The sequence below is a fragment of the Patella vulgata genome, chromosome 2 (assembly GCF_932274485.2).
Source record: "Patella vulgata chromosome 2, xgPatVulg1.2, whole genome shotgun sequence".
NCBI classification, from domain to species: Eukaryota; Metazoa; Mollusca; class Gastropoda; family Patellidae; genus Patella; species Patella vulgata.
The window spans coordinates 41,238,215-41,254,053 of record NC_065880.2 but is presented as its reverse complement, the minus strand read 5'-3'; the positions used below and the strand labels follow the sequence as shown (position 1 = coordinate 41,254,053).

General features: G+C 33.5%; 1 protein-coding gene across 1 annotated transcript in view; it reads left to right on the top strand.

Moving 5' to 3' along the window:
• Positions 1–15,839, top strand: part of LOC126810326 (DNA-dependent protein kinase catalytic subunit) — a 65,842-nt gene that overhangs the window by 40,348 nt on the left and 9,655 nt on the right. Inside the window, exons 61-84 of the mRNA XM_050535325.2 lie at positions 4–172; positions 905–1,117; positions 1,934–2,052; positions 2,162–2,293; positions 2,801–2,980; positions 3,230–3,317; positions 4,305–4,431; positions 5,668–5,806; positions 7,007–7,084; positions 7,549–7,659; positions 7,889–8,014; positions 8,153–8,251; positions 8,768–8,876; positions 9,778–9,886; positions 10,299–10,479; positions 11,127–11,265; positions 11,621–11,811; positions 11,937–12,093; positions 12,410–12,576; positions 12,762–12,884; positions 13,299–13,387; positions 13,734–13,827; positions 14,419–14,613; positions 14,711–14,779. Of these exons, the coding sequence (XP_050391282.2) occupies positions 4–172; positions 905–1,117; positions 1,934–2,052; positions 2,162–2,293; positions 2,801–2,980; positions 3,230–3,317; positions 4,305–4,431; positions 5,668–5,806; positions 7,007–7,084; positions 7,549–7,659; positions 7,889–8,014; positions 8,153–8,251; positions 8,768–8,876; positions 9,778–9,886; positions 10,299–10,479; positions 11,127–11,265; positions 11,621–11,811; positions 11,937–12,093; positions 12,410–12,576; positions 12,762–12,884; positions 13,299–13,387; positions 13,734–13,827; positions 14,419–14,613; positions 14,711–14,779 (3,204 nt within the window). The remainder of the gene's footprint in view (positions 1–3; positions 173–904; positions 1,118–1,933; positions 2,053–2,161; positions 2,294–2,800; positions 2,981–3,229; positions 3,318–4,304; positions 4,432–5,667; positions 5,807–7,006; positions 7,085–7,548; positions 7,660–7,888; positions 8,015–8,152; positions 8,252–8,767; positions 8,877–9,777; positions 9,887–10,298; positions 10,480–11,126; positions 11,266–11,620; positions 11,812–11,936; positions 12,094–12,409; positions 12,577–12,761; positions 12,885–13,298; positions 13,388–13,733; positions 13,828–14,418; positions 14,614–14,710; positions 14,780–15,839) is intronic.

The window sequence follows — 15,839 nt, the reverse complement described above, 5'->3', positions numbered from 1 at the left end:
TAGGAATTTTCAGTGCGGTCATCGTGGAAACAAAGACATGCAGCCATGACTCCATTATTTGCATCATCACTGAGTACACAGTCTGAGAGCATGGAAGGTGTAGAGGATAGTTTAGATGGTGGAGTTAGAGCTACTCAAGATGGTCAACAATTTACTGCAACAGTGGATGCTGGTAAACTTAACATGCTTCTTTATCCTATCATATAACTTTTATTTTTAGATTTGTTAATCAAAAAGAAATACACTTACCGCTACAGCAAAATTATGATTTGTAGAAAAATGGAGAATGATCTAGAAGGCATTAGTCAGTGGGTTTAAAAGAATCTGGTTTCAGGTATCAGTTTGATGTCTAATTTGTTCAGAACAAATCAACTTGAGGGTTGATGGAACTGGAAATTTCAACTCCCACAATAATTAGGCTTTCAACCTCATTGACTTAGCTAAAGGATCCTCATGGGTCAAAAAATTATGTGTGTGCTGTCATAACAGAATTCACTTGATCAAGAAATCATTGTATAATATACCCCAAAAATTATCATTTCATTTCGTTTTTATAGTTCAAAATTTTGTTTTACTTGTCTTTATTAGACTATGATCTGGAAGAGTTGTTATATAACCCACGTTCCTATTGATGAGAGGGATTAGCCAATGAAACGGTCTGTTACAGCGAGTTTTTGGCGTGTGTTGCATGTCTAATGTCTAATGTCATAGGGCCAAAAACTGCTCGTATAACCTCTGACGCGACCTCCTGCTTTAACTGGTCAGATTTTCATGTAGTATGAAAAAACGGAACGAAATATAGATCTGTATTTTAATCAGATTGTAAAAAGTGAAGTTACATAAAACAAATTTAGCTTACATTCTTGATGAATATCATCCAATGATAAATTTTTCTGTTGATCAGGTTCTGGAGCACCATTTAATTGGTTAACACAGAGTAGTTTGGATACATATGGTGATTATAGTACAGTTGGTCAAGAAACACCGTCATCGTTGTTATTTAGTGTTGGTAGTACAGATAGTCAGTCTATGTCTGCTAGTAGGCGAAGTAGACCAGGTTTTGGGTTATCAAGAAAACCTACACCTCAAAAACCAGGAAAAACAACTAAAAATGAAGGTATTTCTATTTTCATAGATTTGAATATTAGAAATGTTAAAACGATTGATGATTTAAACTCTAATGTGTGTGTATGTTTTTTTTTTCTGCAAAGGTTACTTTCTTCCAAATGTTGGGACAGTGACAGAATAAAGTGAACATAAAAATTAATGTTACATATCACTTCTGCTAATTGCTTAATGTACTGGGTAAGACGCTGACTCGCTAGCATGGTGGTCAGGTGTTCGATCCCTACATTGGCGGAGAAAATTCATTCAGATTTTCCGTCGTGGTTTCCCCTTGTCAGTGATGCAGGATGGCGGGCCTGGCAAGGACAGCTGTCTAGTCGTTCGGATGGGACAAAAAAACAAGGTTCCATGTACACATTGGTGTGCACGTAAATGATCCCTTGGCAGTTGGAATTCGATATAAGAGTAGGCCGTAGCGCCGCTGCCCAGGCAAAATTTGCCTCATAGCACACTGTGTGGCGTATGCCCGTCTTCATTAGCCCAGGTTAGGAGCAGAACAGTAGGATGTTAAACCCGCTTACATTTCATTTCATTTCTTTATAATTTATAGGGTCTAAGGGGTCAAATGTGTGCACATTACATCATAAGGTTTGTCATTGAGTCAAGTGGCGTGGTTGCAATCCTAGGCTTGTACATTACAAGGGATAGCGTCATTTCTGGGTTCTCCAGCTTTATTCCACCATTAAAGATGCCTATGCACCAGCTAGTTATTTGGAATCAAGATGTACCGTGTGTTAGTCTTGAAATAACTTAGTTTGTGTTGAGTGGACATTAAACCCTATTTCTTTCTCTGTTGGATTTCTATTAGAAACAGGTAATGGTCCGGGTAGTGAAATATGGAGATTAAAAAGAAGATTTTTAAAAGATCAACAATCTACTAGTGTTTATTTTGCTAAGAGACAAATGAACTTAAACAAAAGAAGAGAGGTAGGGGCTAATTCTTTGTATATTGATATTGTTTTCGTATAACTATAACTATCTTAAATATTTTGATATATGTTAGATTAATTAAATAATACTGTGCTTATCTTTAAAGGAACTAATCAAAGAACAGAGATCTAGACGAGAGAATCAAGTTACAATGTATAGAAAATATAGAAGTGGTGATTTACCAGATATACAGATCAAATATTCTTATCTTATAGCACCATTACAAGCTTTAGCTCATGTAAGTCTTCAACTAAATTCTCAAAGGATTTTTTAATTTGATTTTTGCAGAAAAGATACATATAACCATAACATGATTTACGATGTATTCCTTTGAAATTTGGCCTCCAACTTCCATAACCATCATTTAGAAATTATATCCGAACTACAGGGATAATTATATTGGTGCTGAAAATAACATAATTTACAGGCTATTCTGTTTCAATATCACCATTACGTGCATAGTAGTGTATTGCTAACGATTAGTTTTGACCTTTACCTGAACAAACTGTCGTCTGCCAGACTTGTCGTTGATATCTATGGATTTTTTTCTTGTTTTATTTATTGTGAGTTTTCAATCATAAAAAATATACTTAAAATAAATTTTCAGGTTTCACTAGGTGATCTAATTAACCTTGAAGAGCCATGTCTAAAAAAACCCAAAACTTGAAGAGCCATGTCTTTTAAGGTGTTTATAATTTATAATAATTGTATTTGCACTAATTTTCAATATTTTTTATATTTATAGAGAGATAGTACGATTGCCAAGTTGTTATTTAGTTCTGTGTTTAAAGCCATCTTTAAGAAAATGGATGAAGTTAAGACAGAAAGGGAGATAGAGGAAACAATAAGTCAGATAAAAAAAAGTATGGAAACAATATTTAATACAACCACCCAATATTATCCTCCATTTCTGGGTTGTATCATGGTAGGTTTAAAATTTACATGTATTTAACCAGATTTTACATACAATAAATCAATGTAAAATAAACAACAACAAAAAAAAAATTAAATTTGTGAATACTACATGCCATGTATAAAACTTTAATGGTTCAATATTTACTCAAAATATATCTTTACTCATTGATCACGTAATTAGAATTTTATTAAATGAGGAGACATTTTTATGCTAGAATATTTTGGTATCATATCACAGAAATATTTTAAAATATTACAGAATATATTATATGAACTAAGATCAAGTATTCAAGTCAATCCATCTAGTTTAAGTACTGGTGCTATCGTTAGTAATTTACAACCTTTAGGTAAGATTCAACAATTATTTCATTGTTAGGGTGACCCACCATAAATAAATATCTCCATATATCTCGACAATTTCGCCACAATATTTATATATATGCCAAGCCTCAAATCAGTTTCACACAATTATAGTCACTAAATAAACGATCATGTTGTACTTAATAAGCTATGACCATTAACCATCTATAAATAATAGACTGAAAACTGGTTCCATGTGTCGTCCATAACATCCAGACACTTTTGAGTAAAAGATAGGTTACGTGCCCTTGTTTTGAAATTAGTCTTGCTTAACCAGTCTATCGACCATTCTAGGGCTGATTGACAGGTCGGGATAATCAAGACTACTTTTTTACGAAACATAACAGAAAGCTAGAACAAGAAATTGAATTTAGAAATGAGCATGTTAGGTAGCTCAACAATTGTTTTAAGAAGCTTGTAAAAGTAAAATGAAACTACTGCTAGTATCATGTTCCTGTCTAACCTGAGTGTTTCAGAGATATTATTTGTACTAAACCAAAAGATGCCGCTTTTAACGGTACAGTTAATGATAAAGCGATTTAAAAAATGAAACAAACGTAATTTCTAAATCTGCTGTAATAACCAAGAAGCTTAATTTTACTGCTATTCAAAATCGTCAACAATAAATTTTTTACGGCTGTAAGAGTTGATAGATTTGTAGAGAATTGCACGTGCCATGGCTATTTATAGTATCATACTGTCAGAAAGTTGGCCTTGACACGGCGAATGTGCACGCTTCAGTGGTAGTCTCGAACTATCAGCAGTTGACTGTATTTCTGTAGGTGCATGGGTCACCCTATCATAGTTATTAGTTTTCATGTCAACCCTTTTTTGGTTGGGAATTCAGTGTTTTAAATTAAAGTCTAGAGCGTCTCAGCAAGAAAATTGTTTTTTGTAGCTTTAGTCAATTTTTCACCCACAGAATAGTATTTATATTTTGTTGTGAATAAATAATGAATTTGGTATAATTATAGGTATAACAGTGTTAGAAGAACAACTAATACAGACAGATAATGTTGATCCAAGACCTACCAAACGTGGTCGGACAACAGCAGGTACACAAGTATCATTGGATGTTAATCAATGGATAGAAATGGCAAGGTAGGAAGATTATGTTGCATATATAAGATATATGATATTATATAAATCTGTCAATCAGTATGATGTATGTTACATGGTATATTTTCAGATTATATACTGAGTGCCATGGAAAACGCATCACTTTTTTTTCCCAAATATTTTATTACTAGGTGGTTTTCTATGTATAATATTATGCAATACTATGAACTATTGTTTCACACAATGCTCCCAAACGCAAACAATATCGGCCCGTGTGCACAAAAAAAAATTGCACGAGATGCGCATGAAAAACCCAATATTCACGCGCCCATTAAAAGCATGTTTTCAACTTAATGTGCAGTACATGAACTGTGAAACGTCAATCTGTCGTAATTTGTTGTTGGACGTGTGAAGGAAACGAGCTAGAGATGCCGAGACTTACTGAAAATCAACGGAATGAAGCCATGGGAATGTCCAGGGCTGGCATGTCTACATCTGCTATTGTCAGACACTTCAATTGTCATCAGTCCACTATTGTAAGGTTGGTGGAACGTGTTCGAGTTACTGGATCAACACGTGACCGTCAACGTCCTGGTCCACAACGCGTTACAACCCAGACTCATAACCGCTACAACCGGGTCACTCATCTGAGTGACAGATTCCCTCCAGCGACTCAAACAGGTGCAGCAGTCGTCGGAAGACAAGGACCAGTAAGTGCCAACACCGAAAGACGTCGTCTAAGAGAAGTAGGACTCCGTGCACGACGACCTTATGTTGGAGCTATCCTCAGGGATCATCACCGTCAGCGGCATTTGATATGGGCTCAAGGACACCAGACATGGAGAAATGTAGACTGGCAAAGTGTGATCTTCGGTGATGAGAGTCGCTTTCATCTTTATCACGCTGATGGCCGTCAATGTGTGTGGAGACATCTTGGGGAACGTCTTGCAGACTGCTGCGTCTTCGAAACGAATCGATGGGGTGGGGGAAGTGTAATGGTGTGGGGAGGCTTCACAATTCATCACCTACCGTGATGATGGCCGTGGAGGACACACGCGCTACTGACATCTGTGTCGTACTTTTGGTTTTGACCCCTCTGACTTTGTAACCTTGATTACAGATTAAACATCCATAAGTGTACAAATGTGTTGTTCTTGATGTGTTCCCATTTGAATATTGTTCACAATAAGAAGCAAAATAAATAAGATATGTTTACAGGATCATTTTCCATGGCGCTCAGTATACAAATCTGTGAATCGGTATGATGTATAATTTTAGGTTGTATAAATCTGTGAATCAGTATGATGTATTACATGGTATATTTAGTGGTAAAATAGATACTAAATCTATAACACAAGAAGCTATGATAGCTGAAGCTAAAGGAGATTATCAAACAGCTAATAAATTATATGATGAGGTATGGAGAAATTTAATTTAAAAATAAGGTTGTCTTTTCATTTGCAAAGCTTCAAAGTAGTTCAAGGTTAGACCTATAACAGACATTATTTTGAGATGTTTGAGTAGGTAACAACTTTAAAAAAATATGTTTTCCACATCGTGCTATATATCAATATTTGATTCCGGTGTTGGTAAAGAAAGATCCTCAGGACATTTTAGCGTGGTGTCCCCTTTTCTGTGGTGCAGGACGGGAGAGCCTGGCTAGGAACAGTATCTAGTCGTTTAAATGGGACGTAAAAGTGTTATCCTGTCCGGAAAGAAAAATATCAAATGTAAACTATCAATTCTGCTCAGGAATGAAATAGGGCATTTTTATACACAGACTTTTTCATGTGGATGTATATTGTCGTCGCCCCTGTCCATCCACAATTTGTTTGTGGACACTCTACAGGCTACAATTTTTATCCATTTTTGACGAAACTTGAAATATAAGTTTATCTCCCAAAGATCTTGGTTCCTTTCAATATTGACATGTATTGCATCTTAACTTCGCGGATTATGGCCCCTGATTGTACGAAAAGTCACATTTTTAGCTTGTGGACACTCTAATTATCCGATTTTGATGAAACTCGAAATGTTTATAACCCAGCGATCTTGGTTCCTTTTGATATTCGTACATATCGGATTGTAACTTCATGAATTATGGCCCCTGAAATACATGTTTATAACCCAACGATATTGGTTCCTTTCGATATTCTCGCATATCGGATTGTAACTTCCTGAAATATGGCCCCTGATTGTACGAACAGTTGCGTTTTTAGCTTGTGGTCCCTCTAGAGGTCACAATTTTTAACAAATTTAAAAATTGTTTTTGATAAATCATCATTACACCCTGAAACTACCTGACAAAATGGCCGCTGCTTGAACGCAAATTGTGAAAAGTATGTAATACAAAGATTGTGGAACCTCTAGAGGTCACAATTTTTGTCTGATTTGATTAAACTTAAAATATATGTTTATATCCCGAAGATCTCAATCCCTTTCGATATTCGAGCATTTCAGACCATAATTTCCTTCATTATGAACCCTGATTGTACGAAAAATCACGTTTTTTTAAGCTTATTCTCTGTCCATCTCTTGCAAAATGTAGGCGTATCTTGCCTGGCAACTGCTGGTTGATTTCATATTTATGTGGTACAAATATGAATTTCGTATATAGGCCCTATCAAAGGAAGATTGGGATGATGGAGATCCACTCCCAGCAGAAGTAGATCTTTGGGATGATAGCAGAATGGAGGTAAAGTGTTTAATTCCATTTCATTTCTAATCAAATATGTTGTTAATGTTTGTCAATTGTATTTGATACTATTTGTGTGTATGTCGTTTTCGAGAGGTGTGTACAGATTTGTATGCAGGTATGAGCCAGGTTGCTTATGTAGGCTATTCATTGATAATATGGCAGAAGTGAAAGGTATGTTAGTTGTGAAGTTAACACATCTACTTTTCTATTCTTTAAATGACATCTAGTAGTATGGTTAACTATTATAACAGAACACAACACAAGGTATATCTGGATATAACTACTTCTCAGTTATTTAATAACGACGTTTCATAACTCGTGCAGGTCACGTTTTACTTGAAAACGTGACCTGCATGTAAAACGTTACCTGCATGTGTTACGAGGCATTATAACATATACTTTTATCGTAAAAGGGGTTATATGAAAAATTATCTTTATTTGTTATTATAATTATTATCTAGTGTCTGGATCATTTAACACAGTGGACAGATCTTGAAGCTGTATCAGTAGCAGGTGTAGATAACTCTACCCCACCAGAATTAAATAAAGTTTGGGATGATACATTTTGTCAGGTAAATTATTATTGATATTTACAATAGATTCAATACGTAACTGTACAACCTGATAATATTTCATCAAGGAGTTTGGTTCTCTGTGTAACCCATTGTTAATGGTAAATAAATATATATACAAGCAAAACATTGAAATAAATTTTTACTGATTGTGTTGAGTACATTTATTATGGGTATGGTACTGCTAATGTTGTTTTACTTTAATTACTGCCTTTGTTTTATGTTTCAGGAACATTTTTTACCTTATTTAATACGTAGTAAGTTAAAACTGATGTTACAGAGTCAAGATGAACAGTCATTATTAACATTTGTTGATAAAGCCATGCAAAATCTAGAACATAGAGCTGTCTTAGAGGTATATTTCATGATATTATATTATATCCTCATCTAGAAATTGACTGGTCTGAATTTAAACATGTTTTGTGATGGCAAATTAAAAATTACCATGCATTTCATTGTTAGTGACTCAATTTAAATTTGTTTCTGATAATAGAGTCGATATAGCATGGAGTTAGCATTGATGTATCTATGGCAAGAAGACTATGATAGAGCCAGACATTATGCCGGTATTGCATCACAGAAATTTTTACAGGTGAGTAAATATTTATAAATTCTTTATACCCTAGGTAAATTTCATCTCAATTGATAACACCAAACAAAGTTTATGACCAGTTGTAGTCTCCAAGGTCTTTTCTTTTTACTAATTTTTCCTTTCCATTACTTAATACTTGTAATAATTTGTAGAGACTACAATAGCTGTTAGACACATACAGTAAATGGGGGCTGTGGTAGTCAAGTGTTGTTCAGGGCACTGGCCTATCAACAAGAATGTTCTGGTTTTAAATCCCAGTGTGGACCAGGAATAACATAGTCATTTGTCTACTGGATTGTCAGTGAAAGTGTCCCTAGTCATATGGATGGGACATATACTTGTGCACATTGACATGCATTGTAAATCAAAGAAAACAGTGCATAAATGTCAGTCTCTGGGCAAAAATCTCTTTTCTTGCATTGCACATATAATGTTTGCTTCAAGATATTGTGTGTTGACCACACAATGTACCACATAGTATTTGGTTCCATTCAATACAGATTTAATATATTGTAGGAATGGAGTAGTACTGATAGTTTAATGATAACAAGTAGAACATCACAGTTACAACAACTACAACCTCTTGTTGAATTACAGGAATTTCTACAATTTATGGCTAAAGATAGTAAGTTTTATTTGGTAATATTAGAAGTTTAATTTGAAATAATGAAATTAGTGTTTTCTTTATGTTATATTGAAAGAGCAGTCACAGATTTGATAGGATATATGTTTATCAAAATGGGTTTAAGTATACAAATTAATAGACCGAATGTAAAGATAGCTTTCTTAAAATATTGAGCCATTAAGAAAAAATGTCTAATTATTCTGAACAGAATTGTGGTAATTGTGACAGATGGTCACTTGCTGCTGTAACTTGACAATTACATAGATATGGCTATCAAGGCTTTTGGGATTAGAGACCTTATTGTTAACTACAGAAGGGTTGCACTTCTTGTATAAAGTTAACAGAGCTTGATATAATAAGCTGCTTGGACAGGACAGGGATATAGGTTTCTTAGGCGGTACTCGATTGAATTTTCCGGAATGGAATTCTCTCAATCCCAAAATTAGTGACAATCGAGTGAAAAGGGGTTTTTCGGGCTACATGCTTCGACTGGATAAGTGAATATCTCAACCAACCATGCAGCGGAAAAACATTTGTTGTGTTTAATAACGTCACGATTCTACTCACACCACCTCCGTAGTTGGAACTGACAGAACTATGACAGGACTGAATTCCATGTCACTTGATTGCAATTCTGTCAATTCTGGACGTTCTGGACTGTGAAACGAGCATCCCCTTAGTGTCTTCTACACATAATTAACCTATTTGATTCACTAAAATTTATATGGGATGGCAACCTCAAAAGAATTGTATAATTGCATGTATAATCAGTGCCAACACTTGAATAAGAAAAAGTCTTGTGGTTTACAGAAATATGTTAATAAAACTGTATGAAAAACAGACTATGAATGAATTGAAGTGTTATAATAATGTGTGTTTTATGTTTTATTTAAATCACTAGGTAATATAACAAATACTAATGCTAATCAACTGATAAGAACCTGGGAAACAAGACAACCACATCAATTACTTGATCCTGTTACAATCTGGGATGATGTTATTACAAACAGGTATCATCATTAAAAGTTGGTTCTTAATTTTTGCTTATGTCAATATCAGCATTATACTATTTTAACCTTTCAAAATAAATGGGGGATGCTGGATGATTGAGTGGGCTAAAGTATACAATTTACATCATAAGATCTGTAATTGAGTCAAGATTTGTGGTTCCGATCCCAAACTTACTGTGTCAAGGAGTAGGGTCACTTGTTCAACTCGTATGTTTTCTCCTGTTTTCTCCCACTTCTAAAGACCTCTCTATATGCAAGCGAATTATGAAATAAAATTGAACCATATGTTAGTCTCATAATGCCCTATGTTTTGTTGAGTGTATATTACTATCCATATCTCTCTCTCTTTCAAAATTAACATATTTTGTGATTATTAAAATACATGCACAAAGGTCTTTTCTTTTTTTTCCAGAAATGTGTATTTAGATCATATTTGTCATCGACTCAATACTAAAAACAGAGATTCACAAGAAGATGATGAGGGGGATCTTTTTGAAGAATCTAAACTCAGTTTAAAATTAGCGATGGCACAAAGTTGTAAAGAACAAAACAACTTTGCTTTAACATTAAGAATACTGAAGAAAACTAACACTGTAAGTTAAATGCGTTGACATTGAGGGTCACTATGTCTTTTATTTCTTTCCTTTGTTTTCTACTTTTTAATCTAAATTTCCTCCTTAGTCTGATTTCTTTAAAACTTCATGATATTTATAATGTACAGAATGTACCAAATTGTTATGACGTCAGAAACCTTTAGATGTCATAGTAGATACTGAAGACATGCAATCGAGTATATACTAAACAAGTACAATGGTACTATGGACCAGGAACCAAGCATGACGTCATCACCGCCATCTTGAAATTGTGATGTCATATCTAAAATCGAGGTCTGTCAATTGATGAGTAATTAGCCAAGGAATAAGCTTGCCAAGTTTCATTGGCAGAGGCTTAGGCTTTTTAGCAATCCTATTTTGTTTCGTTTTTTATAGTTCAAAATTTTGTTTTACTAGTCTTTACTACACTAGGATCTGGAAAAGTTGTTATATAACCCGTATTCTGGTTGATGTGAGGGATTAGCCAATGAAACAGTCTGTGTGTACGGCCCCAAGAAGATAAACAAGAGGAGTTGCTCTTTCTGTCCAGTTCATGGTCCAGAAACCTACAATGACTATTGCATTGAGTTTACATTAGAAAGACCAGACATATTGTAAAAAATATTGAATATGATTATATATTTTAGATGTGTAAAACAATAGGTAATGAACAGTTAAATATAGAATGGAGTCAGTTGTATGCTAGTACTCACCATAAAAAAGCAATTTGTTCAGAATGGTCAGAAGATACTATTAACAGTGTTTTAACTACCATAGATCAGTTAGGTAATTAACATAGTTCTATTTCCCTTAAAGACACGCCATTACTATCAAACATGGAGGTTCATAACCTAACATAGATGTCAAGATTTGCTTGAATCTTATAAATTCAGTGAAATGACATAGAAATAGTCACCACGGCTGGACAAATTTCTCAGTGACTTGGGTAAATATCTTTGTACAACCATATGGTCACGTGGCAAGCAAATAAATCATTAGGGTTACCTCCTTTATGGGGAAATGTCATTTTTTGTCTATAAATTCTGTCGAAATGATATATTTCCGAGTTCTGTTTTGCATGTATGAACTGATATGAAGTGGCAATTAAATGTACATTCATTTATATTTATATCTCTTATAGGTAAATACAAGGACTGTGATGCACTTTCCCAGAAACCTGATTTGTGCAGACGACATCATGTACTAACTGGAATATCTCATGGAATATTAGCTGAAGCCTGTCTGACTGCAAATCCTTCTGAAAACTTATCAGGAAAAACACAAGAAAAACTTTTGCAGCTTTCAAAAATAAAAAAACTCAACCAGACAGAGGTAATATATCTGTGTTGTTATGGGGAACATTTCAATGTTTTTACTAAATATATTCTAATGTGAAGACATTTGTCTAAATTATACAAATAAATTTGTCCCGTGAACATAAGACTTGTTATTTGTAGGTTGTTAGTAGTTTGATTGAGAAAGGTTATCAAGCATTACGAGCAGCTGTATCTGATGGTATTGTTACTAGGTCTAGATCAGAATCATTTACACAGGCAGATGCTCAAATGGCTTTATGCAAATTCTGTGATAGGTTCTTAAGAACTAAGGAAGAAGGTTGGGCATTTTTCATGTTTTCCTAAAAAAGATCTTATAATAATGTTTATTGTAGTCAGTCCTAACTTGTATGAAAATCATCCAAAAATTAATAAAACTTATTATTATAATTTGTTCTAATGTATATATACAGATGATACACATAGAAAGAAAATTATTATTGTAGTTAATCCCAAATTATATAAAGATGATATAAAAATTTGAAATATTTTTTATTGTAGTTAGTCCTTGTGTCTTAAGCTGAACGTGTCAATGTAAGTACTCAACGATATTTAATGTCAAGTGATTAGTTAATGAAATCTTATTGTATTTCTAGATGAAGAGCATATTGACAGTAAAATATTAGAATCCTATCCTGAAACTATAATAGTATGTTTATTAAAAGCAATGAAATTAGGTTCGAAAGAAGCTATTGAAAGATTTCCACGATTATTACAATTGGTGGAACTTTATCCAGATACAATGGCTGCTTTTGTTAACAAGGTAAAATATAACTTTATCATTAGGATATATTTATACAGGAAATGCTAAAGAACTAAAATTAAAAAGAGTAAATGACTTCTTTATGATATATGAATATCAATTAAACTTTAGTAGATTATTCCAGTTTTTCTATAAATTCTGACAGTGATGTCCCATGATATTCAATGTTGTTTATTCTGTCACAGGCTAGTGAGGTACCTAGTTGGATGTTTTTATTATGGATCAGTCAGATGATGGCATTAATGGATAAAGTAGAAGCACCAGCTGTACAACCTATATTATTACAATTAGCTACAGACTATCCACAGGTTAGTACAGATATTTGTTATTAGGAAACACATTTAAATTTGATCTTAAATACGCACACATTTAATGTTTACATATATTGTCACATCTGACAACAAGTCATTTTTATACACCCACAGACTTTTTTCAGATTCTCATGAATTGTTTATTTAGTGGTAAAAAAAACCCCTATCAAACTTTTTCGAGCCCGGAATTCTGAGTTACGTTCAGATTTATGAAAAAATACAGGATAAAGTTCTTTATATAATTTTTTAAAACATGGTCGGATTGTTTAGACATAAGGAAAAACCCTATCAATTTTCAACTTGTGAAAATGATGCAAAATAAAGTTCAGAAAGTTAATGAAACCTTGTATGTATACTTTGTGAAACAGGTACTTGGTTAATAAACTCTTTCTTTTTATGTGAATATTTCAGGCAGTTGTTTATCCATTCCGAATTAGTTGCGAAGGTTTTGAATTTGATAATTCTACTCAAGGCAAGAAAAATAAACAGTCTGTTGAGAAGTAAGTAATGACCAAGGGGGAATATTGACAAATTCAGGGTCATACATTATTTGTTTTTGTATAATAAATGATACACATAATATTAGTTTTTTGTGTAAAAAATGATACACACAATATTAGTTTTCATGTAATAATTGGTACACATAACATTAGTTTTCGCATAATAAAGCTGATATAGTTTTCATGTAATAAAGGAGACCCTTAATATTAGTAATTGTTTAGCTGGACAAAAATAGTGATTTGAGATTGTACAAAGAAAATTATATTCTCAAAATATCAAGATTCATCTTGTCAATTTGGATAATTGCCATCTTTTAGTAAATGACTTATTTTCCCTGTTAAATAGGCTGGCATCTCTTCTAACCGAAGAAAGAGTACCATTAGTGAGTAAATTTATCAGTGCCCTGGATCAGTTTGCACAACCAGAGATGCTTTTCAAGGTAGGCTTTGCTTTAATATATTATATGATACTGTGAAGGGAGCCACGTTGGCTATGTGGGTAAGACGCTGGCCCGCTAGCCTGTTCGCTCCCTGCATTGGCCGAGAAAGTTCATTGGGATTTTCCGACGTGGTTTCTCCTTGTCAGTGGTGCAGGACTGAGAGCCTGACAAAAACAGCTGTCTAGAAAAACCGAGGTCCTGTGTATACATTGGCTTGCACATAAAAGACCCCTTGGCAGTTGGAATTCGATATAATTTTCCTCATAGCACACTGTATGGTGTATGCCCGTCTTCATTAGCCCAGTATAGGAGCAGAACAGTAGGACATTAAACCCCATTTCATTTTGATACTGTGGAACATTTTATTAGGCTTATTTGGGGATTAACATGGTTCTGCCAAGCGTGTAATTCTTTTTATCTTGCATTTCTTTTAAATAAGGGGAATATGCAATATGTTTTCTATACTGTACATCAGTGATGTACCATTCATTTTTGTAGCATTTTTTCATCTCTTCTTGAAGAATTATTCATGGAATTCGAATACATTTATTTCATTAATAATTAATCTAATATAATTGGTGAATATTTTAGGATTGGACAGATGATATTAAGAAAATGTTGATGAGTAAAACTAAAGCTAAAGATAAAATAATGGAGAAATATAAAGAGATATATAATATACTAATAGACTATAAAGATGTACCAGAGGTATCTAGTTCACAGATGTCCTTTATATCTCAATCAACTACTGTAGGCATGGGAGATTACCGCAGAAAATTTGCTGAGGTAAGACTTTGTAAAGTATTTAACAATATTCAAATTGGTGTTGATTCAGTGTTAATTTCAAAAGCTTAAATCAATTTCGTGTGAATTTTTTTTTTAGATTTTTAAGAAAGATTTTATAAGTACATTTGGAAAGAATGGTGAGAAATTAGTTAATATGACAGCAAAGGTAAGCAGATTAGTTTTTTTATATTTTCCAGTTTTCTAATACTCCTCTTAATACTTAAACATGCATTATGCAAGAGCTAAATCTGCATATTGCAGGTCTTTCTTTATACCTGAAATGTTATCTAAATTATTAATTAGACATTAATTAACTTATCTAGACCATAATCAACCCTCGATGTCAACGCTAGCCTGCGGTATTTATTGGATTATGATCCGATTTGCTGCTCCACTTTCATTCATGATTTAATCATGAAATGGATAATCAAGACTATATTTTTTATCGTACCGACTTTAGTAATGATGATCGAGGCTAGGCCGAAAAATTTAATCGCTAAAATCTCAGTTCAGAGTGGATCCATTTGACTGAAATTTTCAGCAAATTGCCTTTACATTATCTAGTTTTTAACTATTATAGTGAGAACGGCCAGCTCTTTTTCTAATCTCCCATAATGTATCTTTAATTGTCTATAAATAACTTCAAAATGATCAGTAATGATTAATCTCTATGATTGCATAAATATTTTTTGATTTGTTAGACAGCTGTTAGTTAAGACAACTATTACTTACGAGGCAGGTGACAATATCTTTAGAAAATTATGTATGGTTTATTTTATTAAGTATACCGTTCAGAGTGCCATCTTTTGGTTCAGTAGAATTTAGATATTTAAAAAACAGGTTGGCATGCTACTTACATTTCTATTTTGCTTTTATAAGGTTATTAAAACTTTGTTGACTGAAAGCTCAACGTTGTAAATCAGATATGTTTTCACCAGCTGTCTATGATATCTATTATAAAACAGTCTTGACAGTCCCCGGACTAAGTTCAAACCAAAAGAAAATGGCTGTGTTGAGAGCTAGTAGAGTTTTAATGATTTCAGTGAATTCCGCTGTTGAATGGATTTGTAACTTATTAAATACAACATGATCTTTTATTTAGTGATGAAAGAAACTGGGGTCAAATTCGTCATATATGAATATATGTTCCTGCATGACTGACAAGATTAACCTCATATATGGTGGCATAATTATCAATATCTTTTTATACTATGTGGCATCGTACT